Consider the following 24,062-nt stretch of genomic DNA (forward strand, 5'->3'; position numbering starts at 1 on the left):
TACGAAACTGCTTGTGAAGTCCTTATAAAACAACTAGTGTAATCCTTATGAAACTGCTTATGTAGTCCTTATGAAACAGCTAGTGCAGACTAGAGAACCCTGTACACCACTGGATTGTATCTCTTGTTTACTCCCTGTGGTTGTGCAGCATTGTACTACCAACATTGCATTGTATTAGTATAGTTAGAATGTAAAGTGTTTGGTTTGACTGCAGGTATCAAATTAAATCCAGTCATAAGTTGTCAGTCATCACTCTAGCTTCCTCTTTTGGAGGGTGGCTACAAGACAGCACAAATGTATGGTGACCTTATCACACACCCGGTGAAGTCTGAAAATGTCACATTTTCACTTTATTTGATACTTCCTTTAAATACTCTTGCGAATTTGCAAGTCGCAATTCAATTGGAAGTTAGCAGTATAAGGCTAAAGCTGTTTTTCTAATGACTTCAATTATATGGAAACCCACACATTGTACCACAGTCAAAAAGGAGAAGTGAGAGCAGAATCATGATAACAGTGTCTCAAACTCTGAAATGAAATGGAAGCATTTGAAACGTTACTGAAGAAAGTGCTGTGAAGTCAAATCTCGGAGAGCAGAAAAGAGAAAGTAATGGCCACGAAAACATCCCAAATGTAGTAAACTAAAACAGCCCAATTTCTTGCTGCAACCTTTACCAAAAGCCTCATTAGCTGATGTAACGCCGCGTAGCTCGAGTGCCGCAGGGGCAGGACGCACATACTCCCAACGTCTGGGACGTACATTTCATAACATTTAACATAGAACACTAATGGCACTCACAAGAATCACACACGATTAATACAAACAAGAAATGATTAACACTAAGTACAGACGATAAACACATATACAGCTAACAATAACGAACATAACGTTTAACATCGCCATTGACAATAACACAACACATTACGTCAACAATGACCAACGACGCTGCACGCCCTGACGTGGGTTTAAATACACAGACAAATGAGGCGCAGGTGTGTGCAGGCGTGGCCACAAACGAGGGTCCTCCCACTGCACGTGGCTGGCCAAACCACGTTCCTCCCGGGAGGCGAGCGTTCCGTGACTGCTGACATGTTCCTTAGTATTTATCTTACTCTGGAATAGTATTTGCCATTATGAAGATACTATTGCAACAAAATAAGGGAATTCATAAAGGTTGGGTCTGAATGGGCCATTAACAAGTGAAATTAAAGACTATATTCTATAAAATCGCACTAATCAAATGACAAGTAAGGAAAACTAGAGAGAGGGTAAGATGTGTGGGAGAAAAAATGAGAACATTACAGTTGTCTGGCAGAGAGGTCCGTGCAGAAACCAGGAGCAGTGCGGGAAGAGAGAGGTCTGAGGGACTGGGGAAGAGGACAGTGGGAGACTCCACAGACAAGACCTATTAGGGATACGATTTGATGTCAGTACCAGCAAAAATGCTGCTGCATTGATTTCTCTAAAACTCCGGGCATCTGTCCCTCCGCTGATTCTTGTGCTGGGCCTGTTTGCAGCTGTGACTTCACGCCATTATAGTGAAAGGAAAGTCATAACAGGGCTAAGTCATAGCAGAGAGAAAAAGAGAAAGAGGAAAGAAGGACAAAGATAGGAGGTGATGAGAGAGTGAGAGGAGGCGTATGGGTGTGAATAATTCAGTGGTTCTGCTTTAGAACTGATGATGAGTTCCTTGAATAACATCTTCAGTCCTGCAGCTCTGTATCTCCACAGGATTGTATTCGACAAAATCTGTGTTGGGCACAATCATAATCCACCCTAAAGTTCAAATCTAAAACTTATTTAATAAACAATAGGTTTACATCATGTCTAGGAAAATTCTTGTATCATATTAAAGTAGGAATGCGAAATTAGACAATGTATGGAGTTCACAGTTGCATAGTGCATTATTATACATATTGTCATGTCTTATAATTATCTATGAAGAAGACAGTGTACAGTAGTACTAGAAAACTGTATTCTTTTATACCTTTATCATAGCTATATTATAAACAGTTTACAGAAATTACAGAAATTTTGGTAATCTTGGCATCACTCCTCGGACTTTGAACATGTAGGGTTTGGAAAATGGAGCATAATTAAATGAAATGCATGTAAGCATAAGAAAGCATTACCTTTTAAAGACCACAAACAGCAGGCGAGATGCTAAGCTCATATAAGAAGGCCTGTATACAGTGTAGTAATAATTATGCCCATTAAATTGTTATAGTAATGATTGTTGTCTTAATTATTCAGAACTCAATGGTATTAGTGATGAACCCATGGATGCTTTAATAGAGTATAAAGAAGATTCAGCATAATCTGCTAAAGCTTTCAGTGCTCAGCTTTAGAAACATTCAGCTGGTATCATTAAGAAAGGGCATTCTCTTCAGTGACTTCTAGGCCAAACATAACTTACCTTGAATGTGATTTTCAGTACTCTGTGTACCCATAGCAACATCCAGTTTTTTTACATGCCTGTTTATCTGCAGTGTGTGTGTGTGTGTGTGTGTGTGTGTGTGTGTGTGTGTGTGTGTGTGAGTTTACTGCTTACTACATTTCTTGACCCTCAGAGTAAACTTCCTAAACTATAATGGTTTTAATCATTCTAACTGATATTGTCTGGTGTGTTTATTTCTAATTCAGCTTTTGGCTCCACTAATTAGACTCCTTGCAACAATCTTGTACCATCAGAGCACTAGAGAGAAAAAATGCTACTATTAAATATTTGTTTAAAATAGTAATGGTCTCTTGACAATAGGTTAAAATTAATTTAATATTTAAAATATTAATAAGTAACTTGGACTGAAGTCAACTGGTCATATATATATATAAAACAAACAAAATAAGTTAAAATTAAAAATATTTATCATTATTTACATGACTAAAAACTGTCTACATATATTAAATTAGAGTTATACACACAGTTGTACAGTAGTAGTGATTATTGTAACCATTACTACTTATTGCTTGAATAAGGAATTTGGACACCGTGAGGTAAAGTAAACTAATGTTGATGTGACCTCATGTGGAGTGGTCTTAGAATGAAAAAAATTAGAATGCTGTAAATGAAAATAAGTGTGCAATGTAATATTTTTTCTTTACCACTAACATAACAGCCAGTTTGACTCTCACATTCTTTTAGTTATTTTAATTCATTTTATATCACTGAAGAATATGAGAGTTCTGTAATTGAGGCTAATATTAACCTGATAAGATTTATCTCCATAGCAACAAAGAACACCACTAATAAAGTAGTCCTGCAGTACTGAAGATATGAGGAGACTAAGCTCTCCTGACCGGTAAAGGCTCATGGAAAACACAAATCACACTTAGTCAAGGCTCATACAGAGTAGTGAGCACTCTTAGCACACTGCTAAGAAAGCTTAATTAGTTTTTAAATTCTTATCTACAAGCAAATATCCTAAAGCCTACGCTAAAAATCCAGCCTTAAAGAGACTTCAGCATCTTCAGGCACTACCTTGTAAAAAAAAAAACCTTTAGCAATGCAAGTTAATGTTTGTTAATCCTGGAAGGCTAATGTATTGATTAAATACACTTCCAATTTGTACCTATAAACTTTAGAAGCCTGAGCCAAACCCATGCATGTGTAGATGGCCCTTGCACTGTGTCCTTTCCTACCACTCTGTGTTTGTCATGAACTGCTGCTAAAGTCCTTGGAAAGGAGTCAGCTGTCACATCAACTCTGCCACAGTGTGAGCTGGAGATTGCAATTACAGTAAGTAGCAAGAGGCTCAAAGCAATGTTCATAAGGTTTCAGGAGAATTATTTCTAGGAAAGATGTCAAATTCTATCAAATTCCAGGTTTTTAGTAGGGACATATTAAAGCCCCATCTGACGGCAGATTTGTGTTTGTGAATTATATTTCATGTGAGTGAGACAGGAATGTGTTTGCTGAATGTAATAGGATGATACTGTATGTTTGAAATGCTATTTAATGGACTTACTGCTTTGAAAGAAGTCAAAGCAAGAGTATGTGTGGTGAACTGGTGACAAAATGAGAGTTCTCTGGGGATGGGTGTTTGAAGCACCAATCATTTTCCAAGCCCGAAATCAGACAAATTGTATGAATTGCATTATTGCTTCTGCTGATTGCCAACTATATGTTTTGTGCAGATAAGTTGTTATAAGCAAATATTAGTCAATTAATGTCACCTCCAATTAAATCCCATTGCTTTGCAAACAATGCTTTTGGAAACTGAGAAAGTCCTAACATTACTGAGAAAATCATATAGTATTCTTCATTTAAAAATAAACATTTTACAGAAAATTGAAAATCTAGAACAAAATTCAAGGAATTGGAGAATACGATGATAAACAACCCCACAGAGAAAACAAAAAAATAATTAAGCAAATACAAATTACAACATAATGAGCATAATTAACTCACTTGTTACTTCATCAATTGAAACATTCTTAGCCCATCTGGTTAAATGTAACAAAGAAACATCATCCTGTAGCAAAGAAAGACAAAAGGTGGGAAAAATCAAACAGACACCAAAGAAGATAAATAAAATATTAAGGACATTTTATAAAAATATATATTAATTGACTGAGATCCAGATTCAGGAGATAGCAACACATTTCTCGGTAATAGCAACTTTGCAAAATAAGATGCAGAACAAAAAGACACATTAGAAAAAACAAAACACCAATAGAAAATCAAAACAAATTTCATAATGCACTCAACCAAATTCTTAATAACAAAGAACCTGCACTTGGTGGCTATCTAGCAATAGGACCTGGTGGCTATCTCACAACAGGACCTGGTGGCTATCTCGCCATGTTTGACAAGCACTGTTGGACAATACTTGCCCCACTTTTCAATACATTGGTAGATAAAATAAAATGAGAAATTCGCCATTAAAATGAATACTGCCACTATTTCACTCTACCTTAAACCCAAAGATCCTCCCCTTCCCTCTAGTTACAAAAATGATTACTCATTAACACAGACACAAGAATTATAAGCAAGATTTTAGCTATCAGATTAGAAACGTGTTCCATCTAAAATTGATTAAAACTCTTTACACAACACTCAAGGCCACAATCAGTATTCATGGACTCAACTAATTTCAACTAATATCAACTAATTTCACAATGCACAGAGGTCATGGGCATATTCTCAATAATAATAGTCCCTTTAGCAACATGCAACCAAATACAAATATCAAAGGTATTTAGACCGACAACGCAGAACACAAAGTGGTTTTATATGCAGATGATATATTACTGTACCTGCAAAATCCTCTCATCAGTTTAACAGACTCTTCAAACTGTTGATAAATATTCCAAAATATTCAAAACTAATTATTCTATTAACTAGACCAAATGACACATGCTCCCACTCAACATGAATTCACCAGACACCAGTGTCTACCCACAGCCCTAAGCACTTAGTATATCAAAATCTCCACCCAGATGCCAGACTTGCCTAAAACTGATTTCAGTCCTTTACATGCAGCTATAAATACTAACGTTGGATGAACCTTCCATTATCCCTTATTTGCAAAATATCAGTATTATAGTATTACCAAAAGTAAACTACTTATTCATATTCAACCTCCCACTACCTGTCTTTAGAGTCCATCATCACCAAAAAAAAACCCTATTGAGAAAAACTAGCATGCTGTGATTCATTTACCAGATGCATTTTTGAAGCCCTAATCACAACTCACTGCTCTATACATGGCCTCCCAAACTATTAATGCAAACTTGACAACTCATTATCAGCATCAAGAACTTCCCCCTGTTAAGCACAATCCATTTTTCTTTTGCTCCCCTTAGATCCCTTTACTTTCAGTCTTCATCTCCATTATAGGGGTGGAGGTGATGTTGTTGGTGATGATAATGGCTGGGTTCTCTGCTCAACATTACTACTGAGCCCATTGTTGTGATGTATCTGGAATAGCTCTCATGGTGCATGTTAAGTGCTGCTTCCTACAGCTCCCTCACACATTTCCACTAGAGACTGGAGTAATTAGAGTATGACTAAAGGCTTAGAGGATTTTATATCAGGATCACGATTCACTTGTTTAGCAAGTCCTCCTCCCTTCTGAACTTAAACAGCTGTGAATCTCAAGCCTCTTATGAAATATTTATATTAACACCAAGGAATAAATCTTTTTTCTTTCTTATCTGAAGGCCTATGCTGTAGTGTCTCCCATGAGTTCAGACTCTAAGACTATATGAAGCCCTAGCCCTATAATGACTATACCAGTCTTGCCCAAAAGCCCAAATACGTTTTTCAAATGCCAGAGAAACAGATTTTTGTGTTTGTAATAATAGCATGTATACCAGGAAAACAAAGCAGGGTATTTTATTATTATTATTATTATTATTATTATTATTATTATTATGGTACATTAAGGGTTGTTTCTGCAGAGATCAGTACTATATTCATATTAGCATAATAGCATTGCACAGTACTTACTTATCTTATAATTCAGAGCATGCTGGGATGATGGAACATTATGCTCAAGCATAAGAATGTCTTTAATGTGTGTAATTTACTATTAGGCAGGGTGCCATAGTCAAAACTGCTCTAGGGAAGACTTCAATTGCCTTGGTGTGTGTGTGTGTGTGTGTGTGTGTATGTGTGTGCTTGATTTAATTCTAGGGCATGTTAACAATAAGTTGTGATACAAGCTTTTGTGTGTGTGTGCGTGTGTGTGTGTGTGTGTGTGTGTGTATGTGCACGTGTGTGTGTGTGGGTTTGTCTGTGCATGTGTGTGCGTGCATGTGTGTGTGTACCTATGCATAATCGCAAGATCCCCCTCACTGGTGACCCAGTATTGTTTTTGTGCTTCTTGGAGTGAGGGTGTGTGTCTCAGATGAGACTATGTGTCTTTAAGGACCACATACTGGTTGAAATGCTCATATTAGATCTTCATCGATGCTGATATAACACTACTGATACCATTTGGCACCTCTCAGATAAAGCACTGGAGGTTTGGGGACCGCCTCCTCCATTATTACCCATCGTTGCTGTTTTTATCACACCTCGCTCCCCAACATTGATAAGTCTCTCAAATCCATCAGTTTCTCTTATACAGGTCTAAGCTTATTTCAGACTGACTCAGTCACTCCGTCAGATATCTTTTACTTCAGTTATATCTTTCTTTTCAAATTTCTATAGCCAAGTAGCAAAAGCTAGCACCTTACATTTGAAACATGCTCTGCTCTCTCTGTGGCCTTGCCTGGAGACTGTCCTGCAGTCTATAGTTGGGGGGTGGTATGCTCCTCATTATCCCTGTATGAAATGGCATGTCTCCATAAGCCCCACAGCAACTGCTTTGGCTGGATGTATGATTGTGGCAGATGGGAGCTCCAGGTCTCACATTCAGGAGGAGGCTAATAGATTATCCCACTGGCAGGTGTCCACAGTGCCAGAGGGGAGGTCCCACACACATTCTTGTCTCAGGAGGTTACATAGAGGAAAGTAAATCTGCAGTATCTTTTTCATGCCCTGCAATTATCTGCTTGATCACATGAACATCAACCCTATTCATTGCTTTGCCCAGTTAATTAACCTGGTTTGAGTGGAGAAAAACATATATTTCTGAATACTGTGAAAATATTTTTTCATACTTGAATTTATGAATTCCTTGAATTTATGTGCCAAAATATTCATTCTTGTAAATAAATATTATTTATCGTATATTGTTCTTTGTGTAATTCCCTGTAAAAATGTAGCAAAAATATTATCCTTCTCTTCTCTTGTTCTCTGATTTCATTTTTTGTTCTGTCATTAAGGGTAATTTCTGTACAGTGTTTATCTTTCTAAAATCCAATTAAAGGCTTATGGAAGTTTCAGTTAATTTAAGCTGGTGGTGTGTTTGACATACTTTATTTATCAGTATGTGGCAAGCATTAAAAAAAAAAAAAGAATGACTTCATAATTAAAACTTAACAATAAAAAGTCTAGTTTAGCAATGGGCCTTCTAATGTCTGTGAATGTTTCGATGTATTCAATTCCTTCCTTATAAACAACCTAGAATTAAATGATTTTTGTTCTGTTTACTTTGAATTCTTTCCAGGTTTTCCGTTGGCCAATTGCCAGTAAAGTGGATGGCAATGAGATGCTGGAGATCCAGGTATTCAACTACAGCAAAGTCTTCACTAACAGGTGTGTGAATGTAGCACTACAGTGCACGGTGTAGTGTCCGTTTACTCCACACGGCCTAGAAGTTTCAGTAACATGAAAAAGCCCATCAAATAAAGTTGCTTCATGTAAACAGACTATGTGTCAAAGGATAATGAGCAGCTAATAGTCTCTATTTATGTTCTGCATATCATTCATTATTGTTAGGTTTTCAGATATGTATAATTACATTGCTGGTTTCTTTGGCCATTATATCTTGTCAAATTTGCATATTAAACCTAGATTTTTTTTAGGTGAACTTGGTCTTCTGTGGTAAACCCAGAACTGCCTATGAATCTATGAATCCTGCTTGTGGGGTGAAAGTGCTCAGGATCATCATGCAAATGATCCTAAAATGGATGGAAAGAATAAGATAAAACCTGCACGGGGGATAGAGTCTACAACAGAGCAGGATGGGCTGGATAATGTTCACTTCATAAAGCAACAGGGTTCTAGGCGCTTCACATGACATAGTCCGTCAAATGTTTTCTTATTTGTTCACTATGTGAAGTTCGGTGGGAACTTTGGGACTAAGTTAGAAAGACATGTCATGTTGCCTTAATCTTTCGCTGTGTGTATCCTTGAGCATTCTCCTAACACTTGCTTCAATTTTCTCCTTCTTAATCCATAAGAGGGCACCCATTTGTCTTCTTTAATAGAGGCAGCTGACTTGCATGTCCATTAGGACTACATCCTCTGGCCCCAGCCCTCTGAGTGACAGCTAAATCCTATGTCCTGACAAGGCTTGACACATTTCCTGTGCCAGACACTGGAGTGAGTGTGAGTGTGAGTGTGTGTGTGTGTGTGTGTGTGTGTGTGTGTGTGTGTGCCTGTTCTCTTGTTCCTGGCCCCTTGCTGGGATGAGTCACAGTTGGATTGCCATGACCAGGCTGTTTATAGATTTTCTGACACTTTTGCCTCAGTGTGGGGTCAGTCCCCATTATTTGTACCTTCTAATCGAAGCCAGTAAAGTCAAGGGAACTTAAGGACTTTGAAGTGATGAACTGAGCAGGTAGATGCTCAAATGCAAATTCCAACTTGCATAACCACAAATTTTGTACAAAGTTGGAGATCTCTTATCTAATTAATTATCAAACCATTCACTCTTTTTATTCTATGACCATGTAATTTCAGGGTTTGTATATTGCATTTGATTACAGTTTTGACAGTCCTCATTAATGATTAAAATGCCAGTGTAAAATGTTTCTCTAACTCATTATCTTTTTTGGTGACACTTTATTTTGAGAGGTCTTTTTTAGATTAAATAAATACTCAACAGTAACTCTCAGTAACATCAATGGTGTAGCAGTAGTGAAGCATCGGAATAATCAGTAGATTAATCAAGAGATTTTTAATTAAGTATTTAAATAAGATTTGTTTATAATCTAATGAATTCAGTTGTTTTTACTTTATTTTGAGTGTTCTTAACTGTAGAGGTTAACTTGAGAACTCCCTGAACATGGAACAGATATAATACATACCATCTTAGCATACTCAACAAGCTGTCATACTGTTGACAACATTCTATATCTGGATTTTGGTTAGCGTTAGGGTCAGGATTAGGGCCAGGGTGAGGGTTAGGATCAGGTTTTTCGGTCATTTCATTTATGACAGTGTTACAGATAATCTTTTGAGAGTTTGTTAATCATCTTTAAAGGACTACTGAAAATAAAGTGTTACCACATTTTTCTTATTTGTGCTACAGTAAATGATCTGTTTACTCTCGGCACTCAAATAAACAAATGTAAGAAGATATCTTGGGCCCTATTTCTCATAGTTGGATTGTTTAGGTCTAGATTTTCTGGTGGAAGTCAGGTTAAACAATAACAACAAATGTTTCTTAGCCATGAGTCTTTTATGGTAGCTCAGTAGTTAAGGTATGTGATTAGTTATTAGAGGGTTGATGGTTCAGACTCCACCACTGTCAAGTTGCCACTTTTGAGCCCCTGGGCAAGGTCCTTAACCCTCAAATGCTTGGCTTGTATTCACTCCTAATTTTAAGTTGCTTTGGATAAAAGTAACAGCTAAATACTGTAAAATTTTAAAATACTGTAAAAATTTGTAAATGATTTACTTGCAATTAAATTTAAAAGTGGCTGTTACACAGACAAAGAACTTATCTTCTATGTTATGCACATAGGAGATGCTCCCTGGGTGAATAGCATTTTCAACTCAGAAAAAAATTACAACTGCCTTACAGTTAACGTTGTAACCAAACGTTTGTTCTTACACATCACATATACAAGACAGATAGTAATCTGCTTGTTGGGTATAAGTCTACATGTATGCATCAACTGGACAATTTTAACGATTTCTTTTTTGCATTGTTTTGTTGTTGTTTTGTTTTGTTTAGTTTTGCTTTTTGTTTTCAATTTCCCAGTGCAGCAAATTTTCCTCGTACAGCAGTCAATGATTACAGACTTAGAGGATTAAAATTTACCAGCCACACACCTTTTTAACGTACCTTTTCCATAGATGCCTTGGACTGCAATGTGGCTTTAAAAGATGGTGGTGCCAGGTGGTGGCGCTGTAGTGCATCTCCTAACTTTCAGAAGAACAAAGAACGGTTAATCTGAACTGTAAAGGACTACAGATAAGGTTACATCACCTCTCCTTGGCCTATACTGCAGTTAGGGTTTGCGGTTTATAGCTAATAGGATGCCGCCAGTACAAACAATTAACACCATACTTACTGTCTAATCGTGCTAGTGTATAAATATTTTAGTAATAGCAACCTCAAATCATTTGTTAAGACATCCATCTATTTTTTAATAATTCAGTTGAACCATCATTTTCAGGTAATGGATTTTATATTGATTCCAGTAATACTGGGGTCCTCAAATCCCTCTGCATTCGCCACAGTTTCGGTACTACTACAAAGCTGAGGGTACATCCAAACCAAGAACCCAATGTTCTGTTTTAGCATTATTAATTGCTACTCTTTCAGTTATTTTTCCATCTAACCATCAAAAGCTATTATGGGAGCCATTATATTTGGAGAATCAAAGTGGGTGTTTTGTTAAGTTGAAACAGCAGGGATCTGCTGAAGGATGTCATTTGCTTTCTGGGTCCCAGCAAACTGGATTTGACTGGTAACACAATAGTACTGTTGTTCCAGAAGAGGACCGATGTTAGTTTGGGAATACAGTGGATCCTGACAATGGTTTTACCTGGAAACAGAGGCTGACATAGGCCTTCATCAGTTATACTCCTAAGGAATTCTGTTCTCTGCCAAGCAAAGAAAAATTAACCAGACATGGGGCTGACACCATAAACTTCCAAACAAAGGGTTTTGTCCTAAAAAGACTGGATGAAATAAATTACGAAGCAGATGAAAGTCAGTTGTGTTGTGCTGTATGGAAGATCAATAATGCATAAACGCTCTTTTGAAAGGGACAACAGGAGCCAGAACCTAATCCCAGATCAGTGAATTATTCACCCATACATGTTTGCAGATTGCTAATAAAGTGTTGTATCAATGTGTGGGTATGTGCGTGTGTATGTATGAAAAGAGAAAAAAGAAAGCTGTAGAAAATAGTTTGTTGTCTGCATTTAAAACTTTGTCCCTCTTCCTAGAATATGAGAAGGCACAGTTGACTTCTTAGCTTCTTAGTTGTACTAGTAGATCAGAAGGCAAAAATACATGGTTGTAAGCATAAGTGGATACATGTTTGTAATGATTGCATGGTCCTCATTATAGAGGGCTTCTAGAATGTTGTGCGGTGTGAGCAAAAAGATCTAAATAATTAAGTGTGTACTTTCCTCTAAACAAATGAGGTCACGTTCAGTCTCTGAGAACAGAGATATATACACTAAAGGGATTCAATTCTAGATCATTGTAATTCGCTCTTTGACTCTGCAGTTACACTGCAAAGTGAATTTGTGTGTTTATGTACGTTTGTGTGTGTGTGTGTGTGTATGTGTTGCTCTGATACAAATGCAAAAGCCGATGTTGTTCATCTCTGTGGTTGCTATTGTGCATCACTATCACTACCTCTAGCCCTGACATGTGGTCTGGGGAGAACTACAGTCAAACAGATCAGTAGGAGGAATACATTACAGCTTTGGGTATTGATAGCTGACATTTTCTTTTCTTCACAGATTGATTGGCACCTTCTGTATGGTATTGCAGAAGGTGGTGGAAGAGGGCCATTTAGAGGTGTCTGACACTCTTACTGATGACAACAATACAGCTATCCAGGTAAAAGTTGGAACACAACATGTGTGTGTATGAGTGTCACTAATGAAAACTCCACTTATCCATAAGCATTTATTGTCATCCCACCCTAGAGTCAGTTCCATTTACAATTTGCATAACACTCTGTCGTCATGGCTACATGTGCTTTATGAAACTTGTATGGACCCCTGCTCTATATTTTATCTCTCCCTAAAGAAAGAAGCATGTATATCACCATCATATTGAAACTGATTGACACTGGGTTCTCGATCTCATCTCTGTGCATCAGTGATAAAAACAGAAAGCCTCTGAGACCAAACTTCATAAATAAATGAAAAGCCACCTTCCCAGCTTTTACTAAGTCAATTATCTATTACAATAAAATGTTTGCAATGAGAACAGAAATGGGTAAAATTCGGGTTGTGTCTTATTTAGTGAAGGATAGTAATATCCTGTCACATAAATATGTTTGTTTCCATTTCCATTCACCTGCTTTATATGTCTACTGACCAAATGTGTTCAAAATCCACCTATTCTGTGCATATATATCTGGATTACCTTGGTAAATCAGTGGAATGTAATTACAGTGTACATTTTATGTCCTGGTCATAAACAAGTCTTTGTAACAAGCACATTGCAAAATTTAATAGGGGGCCCATAAATAAACTCTTACATCAATACTGGCCTGTATTAATTCTGTAGATATGTTCCCCCTATCTGGGTAATGCAATATTTCTTACTTGATGTCTCAGTTCTCCATCAGTGATTTCTCAGGTTTGATGGGGGTTCATTGTACACAGTTATGCTGTGGGTTGGGACCTCTCAGTTCCAGAGTTACAGGAGGTCTGCAGTTCCCTTTGTATGTTATATTTTACCTCCCTGGGGAAGTAATAGGCAGGGGGGGATTACAGGGCCAAGTGGGGCCAGAGTTAAACGTTCACTTGTTCCTGCGGTTAGACGTTTGTAAGCATGTAGTGATGCCGTAACTAATGCCAGCAGCAGGGCTTCGAGCCCACAGGCTTTAGCTTGCCTCTTCTTGCATGCGAGAATGATATGGTAGACTGATCACTCCTCCCACAGATCATATGTAGCATCACTGCTGTTGGAGGATTCAGTCCAATTAATTAAAATGAGGGTGCAGCAAAGCACATTATATAAAGAACAGAATGTCATATGAGTCCTGGAGGCAACACAATGCACAATAGAGAACTCTACATTGATGTTAATTTGATGTCTATTCTTTCAGACAAGTGTCTCCATAGAGATCAGGTACCAGCTGATGGATGGGAGTGTGCAGGTGTGGAGCGATGGGGAGTTCCTCGACGTGCCGACTGACCGTGATGGGATGTTCCAGTTTGAGACAGAAAGCCTGCTTTCGGCACACAGCCAGAGCTCTGGGACTTCTCCAGGACGCTCGAGTCATGCTATCCCTGCATTCAGGAAGTGAGTGTGGCCTGGCCTTCAGAATGCCTATAATAACACCATCATCAGGGTGTGTTTCTGAGGCTTGCATGTGGTGATGACAAATATGACTGGATGGAATTGCAGTATTTATACTATTGTAAAGGCTCATATAACAATTGTTGTGGAAAATCCCTAATGAAGTATTAATTACTTTTTTTGTTTGTGTGAGGATTTGGTGAATAATGGGTGCTCTATGACTAATATTCAGAACTCTTTGTCTAAGGGTGTTTTCCTGCTAAATAGTGTGTGGGATGCAGTATTGATTTCTACTAAGCCAGCTGGTCTCTATAGACCTGCTGATTAATCATAACTGCCAAGGAGGTACAGCCTATTATTCTGTGCTAACCTTCATCGGTTTCTGGGGTGCTAATCTACACACTGTTTGTGTGTGTGTGTGTGTGTGTGTGTGTGTGCGTGCACGTGTGTGTGTGTGTGTATGTGTATATATGTGTGTATGTGTGTATATGAGTGTGTGTATGTGTCTGTGTGTGTGTGTGTGTGTGTGTGTGTGTGTGTGTGTATGTGTATATATGTGTGTGTGTGTGTGTGTGTGTGTGTGTGTGTGTGTGTGTGTGTTTCTGTGTGTGATCATAACATCTGTGTACATTTGCATTGGATATGTACCTGTCTTTTGCTTTATCACATTTATTCCTGATTTTCTCATTGTTGTGAGAAAATCACTAATAACACTAATAAAGAACACAGTACTGAGGTCACTGAGTAAATGCTTATGGTCTTCCTGGCCCAAGTGTTTAGAATCTGCCCAGACAGATAAATTCATATTTTGCTAAGTCCCTCAGAGACCCTTTAAGGGTTGTATACAGTGTGTATGGTGGACGGTTTATGGTCCCTTAAGAAAAGTAAACAGTGGGAAGGAAATCTAGAGCATATATGGTCAGTCATGCAGGGAGTATTTAGCCTGATGCTCAGAAACATGGGCTGTGATATTGGAGTCAGCATTTTTTTAATTCTATAAAAGAGCTGGATTAGAACAGAACCTATTTTTTACACTCCTCCACAAAAACCTGAGAGATTGTAGTTTTTTTTTCTTTTGGTGCAGCCAAATCACAGTGCATTTACTTGAATAGCTAAGGCCTCCATACAGAGAGCATACATGCTAACATTCATTTATATTTAACCACTAGTTTTTAATTATTAGATTATACATTTTTTTGTTTGTTTTTGTTTTAAGGCACCGTATCTCAGCCAGGAGATTTCTTTTTTCATATGAAATCTTTTTTCCCATTTTTTCCATTAGCATTTTGAGCACCTCATCATTGCTGGGCTCAGTCCTATCCTGTGATGATTCAACTAGCCTTGTTGCTCTCTGCTTCAGTTCTTCATACTAGTAGCTTCATTGTCACAATTCCCAATTCCACAGCAATGTTCGCTTTCATAGCTGATATCTACTCTCAGCAACTAGCCCTAATGAGCCAGGGTGGTGTGTCTAATTACATTGCCAGTTATCATTATTCGAACCTCTGTCTTATTGGGTTTATGTTGATAAAGCCTGACCTTCAGTACTCTAGAGAAACAGTGGACACTAAGATTTTAGGATGATTCATAGTCATGAAGTGACTTGCGCGCGTCTTTGTCTGACACTTACTATAAAACAAAAAAGCTGTGCAGAGGAGATGTGCTGCCAGTTTGTCACAGTATATAGTAGGCAAATATACCCATAGCACGAGTTTCAAGTATGAATGCAGCAGTTCACTGTATTCCTTGCAGTAGTTCTCACTCTGCAGTCTACTTCAGTCTTCATGCTTTCTCAACTGAGAGGGTGACTCACTGTTGTGGTAGGATTATGTAACGCATTCTAACTGCTGGAGTTGCCCTGGTTACAGAGAAGCAGAAGGTTTTGACAGCGCTGATGATGATTCCAGTGAGACTGATAGGTGTATGTGTAAGTGTGTGTGTGTGTGTGTGTGTGTGTGTGTGTATGCGTGTGTGTCCGCACATGTGTGTGTGTATTCGAGCATGTGAGTGTATGTGCATGTGCTTTGATGTCAAAAGAACTGTTTTTTTCATAAGAGAAACTTTACTGAAGTTTGAATAGTTGTGTGTGTATGTGTGTGTGTCTGTGTGTGTGTGTGTGTGTGTGTGTGTGTGTTTGTCTTGAGTTTAGGTCTAGCATTGTTGTAATATGCTGGTACCCAGGTCAGTGGAAAGTGGAAATATCTACTATCCACCTACAAGGCCATGTGTTTGTGTGTATATGTGTCTGTTCATGTATATATGGAGAATAGTGGTGGAGAACAGAGATGATTTGGTTGGGGGAAGTTCACATTTTTCTCTAATGGGACAAGAGTGTCATTCTAGCAGTTAATTTCTATATTACACCGTAAGGGTGTGAATGAACAGATTAACCATCTTCACCTTACAACATGAAAGAACAGACTTATTCTTGATGTTCCAATTCTATTGTTTAAAAAGACTGCTCATGTTAAAATAATTAATTTTGTAAGAATATGTATTATGAAAGGGCTTTACAAAAGTATGAACAGAATGAACAAAATAAATCCATATGCAGGCTTTTTGCAGTTAGGCCCTGGAGAAGTTTTTATGTACTGAAATGTAGGGTCAGATCCCTGCCTGAGTAGGGAAAGTAGAGCCGGGATTACACTGGGCATTAATAGGCCTGATTTTGCTGTCCTAGGCCCTATCACGCATCGCATACAAATATCTTGGTTGGGAGTTAAGATGAGTGGATGTAGATTGCACAGTGTGACATACTTTCCAGTGGCAGATTTAGAGCCTCTGCAACCAAAGACATATTATTTTTGAAAATTTAGATTATGATGCAAAACTCACAGGACAAGTACAAATGCTTGTCATGGTATGCTCATTGATGATGTACATAGTAATTCCCTTTAATCACATGTCTATAATTTATTAGAATCCTTATTGTACAGTCTAACTTTAATAACTCATGATGTTACACAATCGGGCATAGACTTTATTGGCTTCATCTCATACAGTGTAAGCCCATCTTAAGAAGGAAATAGTGCATCGTGGGAAATGGTATGTAGGTGTGAATTTATGGCAGCCAGGGATAGGGGCTCCGGCACAGTGACTTGCTGGCAGGTGATCCAGGGGACTGGTGTGAGGAAGCATAACCAAAGTCACTGAGGGAGAAATTTAGCTCTGCTCCTGTACCAGGCTGGCTGGCATTTGTGTTCTGTGATCTGGCTATAGTTGATTAGTTATTAGCTTTGAAAGATGGATTCAAGTAATTGAGAGCGATCTCGTTCCAGTACCACAATTGCAGTTTTGATAGAGAGCCTCACGTATGTTCTGCATATAGAAGATGAAAATGCCACCATGCTCATATATTGTTGTGCTAATGTTCTGTGTGCAAGATAGTTGTCGAAACTCCCAGGACTTTCCCTACCACTCCCTTCAGAGCAGGATGATACAGCTTTACATGGCAATCCTCTGTATATCTGCTGGCTAGAGAGAAAGAGAGAACTTCTCTTTCTCTCTTGCTGTGTGTGCATATATTAGGCATGATTGCTATTAAAAATACTTTAACAGTGTGTGTGTGTGTCTGTGTGTGTGTGTGTGTGTGTGTGTGTGTGTGTGTGTGTGTGCCTGTGCCTGTTTATAATGTGACTAGGTTAGTGGGGGAATGCTAAGGGAGATGGCAGCCTTTCTCAGCTTAAGTAATTGCCTAGCTTCAGTTTGATGACTTCAGGTTGAAGACTGAGTCTCTTCTCCCTCACTCTTCTATCATCTTCTTGCCTCCCACAGAGCCGCCACATGGTCTCCAAATCCGTCCAGGTCATGTTTATTTGCTCCTATAAACCAGAACAAGTACCATGTCATTGCAGTGTCACTGATTTATTGTTTTGTGTAACAATACACCATATTTCTAGCCTGCTGCAACAATTAGATATTTTAGACAATCACATATTTAATCATATTTCCAGCTCTATGAGCTGTATGATTTGGATAGGCTTGGGTATTCAATTTCAATTTGTTGTTAAATATATATATGATACCAAGAATCCCAGAATCAGTCTCAGTCCAAGGTATTGCCTGCATCAATATATGGAAAGGAAAAAATACTGGCACCCTCAAACTCTCAAGCTTGCCTGAGTTTGAGGTACTAAAAAGATATAACCTCCCACCGGAAGTGTGAGACAGGGATATTTTTTTACATATTATAAATATTTCATGTTTAATGTTCATTGATATGAGCTTTTGCTTGTTCAGTCATTAATGCAGCATATGAAAGAACCCCACCTGTCATGACAATCACATAAAAAGCCTTTGATATCAACCACAGTACAACAAAGGCTCAGTAGCCACATCTGGTTCTAAAATGTACTTTCGTATGTGAAGTCTTTATCATACAAGACACATTTCAGTTGTTTAGTGGCATTAAAAGGTAAAAGAAGGTAAAATAATTAAAAGTTTATCTTGTGTTTGAGCAAAGCAGAACATAACGTGTCTAGCAAACTCACCAGTTCTATCTCTTTGAACTCCATAATGAAATCTGATGACTCCATGTTCTCTGTTATACTCTTATCATGCTTGTCTTCATATGATGCTTTACCTCCTGGCTGTAGAGATACCTTTGATGTTCCAGTGTGTTTTGATCTTTCTTTTTAAATGAAATAAAGATTTACTCTTATCTCATAGGAACCAGAAGGAAGATCTAAAAAGAACGCACAGAATTCTCCTGCCATCCTTAATGTGCCTTCTTTTCAAAGCCAGGCTCTGAAAATACCACTGGTTCTATTTTCAGCATTAAATAGGTTGAGGTTCAGGACAACATTGAAAGAGGCCTTTAATGGTTTACTTTCTTTGCGTGAATTGTCTCTTGTTTTTTTTCTCTTTGTTTCTCGTGAAACATGGACGTGTCAGTGAACAGGAGTGTCAATAGGGACAGCTCCATATAACTTCAAGGTCTGACTCTTGTTGAGAAGAGATGCAGTGGTCAGGCTTAAAAAATAACTACAATCTGCATGATCAGTCAGATGATATGTGGAGGCGTTCAAGCGTTCCAGCAAAGATCCCAGCTATGATTTTTGTTAGAAATCTTCGGCCCCACTCTGTGATGTTTGATGCAACAGAAGCTTGACGAATGACTAGCATATAAAGTTAGATTCGACTGGATCTGGAGATATGGTGGAATGTTTTGGATGATTTAGTATAGCTGCATTTCTGCAGTGGTTTTCTTTGCCTCCCTCACTGCTGGTGTAACGATCCACTTCTCTGGTTTTCTCTGAGCTTGTTCCTCTCTCCATCATTTCTCTGTGTATAGTTCTCTCACCCATATTTCTCTCGCCCACAAACAGAGCCATGTTTGCTGCCCACTCATTGTAATTCAGCAAAAAAACAAACAACTCTTATTTATTTATTATTACTATTTATTTATTTAGTAATCTTATTTCATGTTTATTTTATGTTTCAAAGTTTTACTATATTACATTAGACAATACTTTTGATGATGATAGTGTAAAAAAAGAAAATGCAAACTTTTTGTTAATACATGGTTTTAAAGTAAACCTCTGTACCTCTGTTTAGTTTAGCAGTCAGATATTACAGCTCACGGTGTAATAATCATCTTCAGGTTTTTTCTCACTCAAAGAAAATGGTAGCTTACATGGCATTCAGTGTCTGAAAAAGTTTTGCCAAGAAACCTTAGCATTTACTTAAGTAGAGAGGACTGACATGTCACCTTGTGAAATCCACTCAGTCAAAAACTAACTGAAGCTTCTCACTGACTGAGCCTGACAGTCTGTTTGGTGATGTCCTTCTTCTGGAAGCCCATAGTGAATGTACTGGTCTCAGTACATGCCAAATGTACTAATCACTGAGATCAGCGACAGTGATAAAGATCAAGCATTGTGTAACTGTAGCTAGAGAGCAGTGGTATTGTCTTACCTGCTCTGTGCTGATCTTCAGGGCATACCTGCTGTATTCAGTCCTACTGGCCAGTGAAGCTCAGCTCACTCACCCAAGTCTCTCGAGCACAACAGCCTTAACCATACAGTATTCACCAGCAGTCTTTGTACTGTTTTCTCTGTATTTACTTATCATCTAATTCATCTCTTCGACTTTGCTTTTTATATGTAGTAGTACAAATGTTCAAGTCTCCAGCTTCAGCGGGTACCACATACTGATCGGGAAAGAAATCCGCAGTTATTTATCTTTTCTTTGCTCATTTCTTTCTTTCTTTTCTGTCTTTTCTTTTAGTTGTATTACGTTGTATGTAGTGGCATGTTTGGTCAAATTCTTCGCTCCTGGCTCAGGAGGTTTGCTGTGTTGCTGCATTTCGCTTTCCATCCTCTAACAGTCCCAAGACATCTCATCAGCTCATGATTGCCTGGTCTTTTGGAATCTGAATTGTGTTTGAGTTTGTGAAGTGCTGGAGCAATGCAGTCCAAAGCACTGCTTTAGAGGTTTGCAAGAACATTTACTCAGTTATATTTTAATTCATTTTTATTAAGGACTCCACTCTGAAATCATTCAGTGATGCTGTTGTATCCAGTGCGCCCTGAATAAACATTTGTGTGAAAACCAACCGATCATTAAACCTGATCCTGATCTTGAAAGAGTAACCATTCTCCATTCCCACTGCATTGATATGGTTGAATCTATAGAGCTGAACAGATGTTTAGTGATGTTTATTCTAATTTAAGTTCTGATAGTTTTATTTGTGATTTTCTGGTCATTTTCATCTTTATTTTTTATCCCCAAAAGAGTAAGACTTTGCTTTAGAAACTCATCAAATGACAGAAGGGTCTTTCTGCTCCATGGGTTCTGTGTTCCACGTGTCACTGGCATTGGTTTGTGTTTGGCAGTGGAAGTGCTGAGTTATTGAGGCAGAATGGTGTTGTGCTGATGCTGCCACTAATGGTTAAGGCAGCAAGTTTTATGCTTGTCTCCATGAATGTATCTCCACATGCAAGCCAATGCCTTCTTAGTTTCATGTACAGTGAACATAAGAGACATCTTCTAAAGATACTCCTAGATTAAACAAAAGTGGGGAAATTATTTTTAAAATAAAGTGTCAATAAAGAATCAGGAAAAGAACATGCCCTAGTAAAATATATTTCCACACCAGTACCTATTGTTTTGTCTAGATTGTAAAGTAAAAGGTTTGAGAAGATGACAATAAATATAAAAAGAATAAAACATGCAGGCATTAGCCTGTATTTAAACATATATTTACCTCCTTTTTTAAAATGGTATTTGCAGTCAAAGCCTTTCAAGGATTGTTCGACACATACTTATTATATAAGAGTTTAGAAAGGTTAGGAAGGCTTCTCGTGCTGTTCACTAATTGCGTTTCTTTTCATGCTAACTCATGATTGCAGGTCAGACGTTACCATCCGTGGCCGGCCGTGGCTGGGTGGATTAATCCACTGGGCAATTTGAGATTGAAGGCTTTGTCCTGTGTGACAACACTGTCTGACAGAGTGACAGTTTCTCTACACCGAACAGCTTGGCATGGACACACCGTATAGATGCAATGATTTAAGGACTAAGCAAGAGTGCAGTGTGAGCAGAAACTTATGAACATTTCTAAGACAACAAGCTCTGCACCAAACATGGCATAAAATGCTGCATGAAGGAATAGGATTATCAAACCTATCTGCATAGCTAGGATTGTCAATCTATTGGCATACATAAAATATGATGTGATATCATGTTGTTTTGGTCTGCCTTTGCATTAGAGCTGCCTTTTTCTCTATAGTTCTGGTCTGCGGAAAATGACTGTAAATGGCTTATTATTTCTGATGTAGTGGTTTGCTTCTCTGTGGCTGCTGGGGTGGAGTATGGCATTTAATTCAATAGGACCGATCTGTTCATGCTCTAAAAACCAAGCAGTGAGTGTAGTACTGTCACATCCACCTAGCTTAATTACAGTCCTCATCTCCGGTTGGAGTTTAACAAGGAGCTCACCTTCTTGGCCATGCACATGTGGACATTTGAAGAAATGGCCTTTAGTGACTTTTGTGTAGTAGTTATCAAAGCATGATCTTTCTTCCAGTATCAATGTCTAAGACTGGTAAACATGAAACCTTTTGGCAAATGCCTTTTTATGGTTTTAAATAGTGGGACACAGTTCTTTAATCAAACTGTGTAACATGATTGAGTTTAAGTGTGTACATGTATGTGATGTGAGTGTGTGTATGGGGTGTGTGTGTGTGTGTGTGTGTGTGTTTGTGTGCATGCAATCTGGTTTCCACCGAGTCATCTCAGGTTCCCTGTTCATTGGTGACCTCCTTCTTACTCCCAGCAGTGGCTCTGTCCCTGACAGTTCTTGAATTAGCCAGTTGAAGTGGACATACAGTCTACCACCTGCTCACATCCACCTTGCTTAGTGACTCCATTTGTTATTGGTCACTTCAGAGTTCCCTGGAGGTAGAGAGTACCCGGTGTGTATGGTATGTACCCTTGCACTCTAGTATACCAGTCAAGTCATTTTCTTAAATAACATGCTATGCGGATCAGATTTGTATGAATGTGTGAACTACTTTTTGCCCTATATGATGGTGAACAGGCTTCCTGCAGTGGGATTTAAAGAAACTGTGTATGTGCATTATGAGAGTGATGCTTTGCCAGTAATAGTTTATTAAATTTTTTCCTTTGATTTTTGAGTGAAAATGTTCCTTTATAAATATTTTTATTATTCATGTATCTTGTCAGATGTGTGCTCTGAATAACTTATTTCAGTGTGAAAACCTAACGTTCTGTTAGATTGCAATGACCTACTGATCTGGCCTGGAGTAAAAGCTCATACTCATGAATTTAGTTGACATTCAACAGCTAGTTGAGAAGGTTGAGTTTTTGAGATGTGTCTTCAAAATTACATTCTCCTCCAAGGTCACAGTGCATCTCTTATCTTTTATTGGCCATCATCACGCATGTCTTAAGAGGTGTTTTCCACTGTAGTATTGATTCACTTTTTCATTTTATGGTTTTTCACATTGTCCATAAATATAAATTTAACAAACTACACACACTTAATTAGATATTGCCATAATTATTTCAATAATTGAAGTCATTAATTTAAACAGTATATTAATGTTTGGTATAATGGTCTCTTGAAGAGATCACTGGGGTTATGTTCCCATTTAGGTGTAGATTTGACATGCTCTTCCAATAAATGTTATATTTTGCCCTTGACAACACAATCCTATTCAATATGGCTGTATTAAAAAGAGATTTCAGAGGGCCTTGGGAGAAAGGATGGTGAATTACATAAGGATTTCTGAAGACTTGGGCGTCCATAAGACTTCAGTCAGGCCGATGGTTTACAAAGAAGAAATTCAGCACTGTTGCTATGTTTCCTAAAAGTGGCCATTATGCAAGCGTTGTTTGTATCTGGTAACTTCTGTGTTCATGATTATATCATACAAAAAACACAGTGGTACATTGGAGGTTACCACAAGGAAAGCATTGCTGGACAGCTAAGTTTACATAAAATGTTTGGTTTTGCTGTGTGATCTAACAGATGGAATTCAAGCAAGACCAAAGTTACACATATCCTGAGTTTTGCAACTTGAAATTGTTCTAATACCTGACTACTGTTCAGGAGTGATCAGTAGTGATTATTCTTATGCAAGTTATTGCTAAAATGGAGGTTCCACTAGTTGCTAAATATAAACATTCACATACTTTTTCTGTCCATGATCATTGAACTGCACAATTCGCTTTAAAAAGACAATGTAAAATGTACCTTTGTTTGTTTAAATAAGGGTCCATATATTTATTATCAAATGAAAATCAGATACCCTTTAAAGAAAACACTTTTGCAGAAATACAGACAATTTCAAAAGGTTCATAAATATTTTCTTCATAGTTATAAGACATTTAAAAGTAAGACAATAAAGGAACAAAACAGTGTAGATCACTTTCATATGTTCTTGGTCATAGGTCCGTGTCTCCAGCTAACTGAACACTCATGCCCATCTTGTTAAATTATTAAGACCCCTCATTTGTTGAGCCAGACTGTGACATCATCAGCCTTTTGTAGTAATGCTGATATTTGATCACTGTAATATCAGTGCAGCGTTACTGGATACTGGTGGGGCTATTGTAACTGGGGGTTTTGCTGGTGAAATGGTTGTCTTGTCTGTGTGATAAACATCTCTAAAATTTTCCATCATGACATCAGCAACCATGACTCAGTGTTATTGATCATAAATCATTGTGCATGCATTCAATAAATGGTAAAATTATTATTTAGAGATTATCTGTTTTGTTTATAAAGGCATTTGCTTGCTAGAGGCCTGTGCTCT

At 38.0% G+C, this 24,062-nt stretch overlaps 1 protein-coding gene across 12 annotated transcripts in view; it reads left to right on the forward strand.

Moving 5' to 3' along the window:
• Positions 1-24,062, forward strand: part of otofa (otoferlin a) — a 53,048-nt gene that overhangs the window by 6,203 nt on the left and 22,783 nt on the right. For all 12 annotated transcript variants that reach the window (XM_026999020.3, XM_026999026.3, XM_081718098.1 and 9 more), the window contains exons 3-5: positions 8,059-8,147; positions 12,264-12,363; positions 13,586-13,782. In XM_026999020.3, coding sequence (XP_026854821.2) covers positions 8,059-8,147; positions 12,264-12,363; positions 13,586-13,782 — 386 coding nt within the window. The remainder of the gene's footprint in view (positions 1-8,058; positions 8,148-12,263; positions 12,364-13,585; positions 13,783-24,062) is intronic.

Source organism: Electrophorus electricus, chromosome 7 (genome assembly GCF_041902795.1).
Source record: "Electrophorus electricus isolate QZ-2024a chromosome 7, ASM4190279v1, whole genome shotgun sequence".
NCBI classification, from domain to species: Eukaryota; Metazoa; Chordata; class Actinopteri; order Gymnotiformes; family Gymnotidae; genus Electrophorus; species Electrophorus electricus.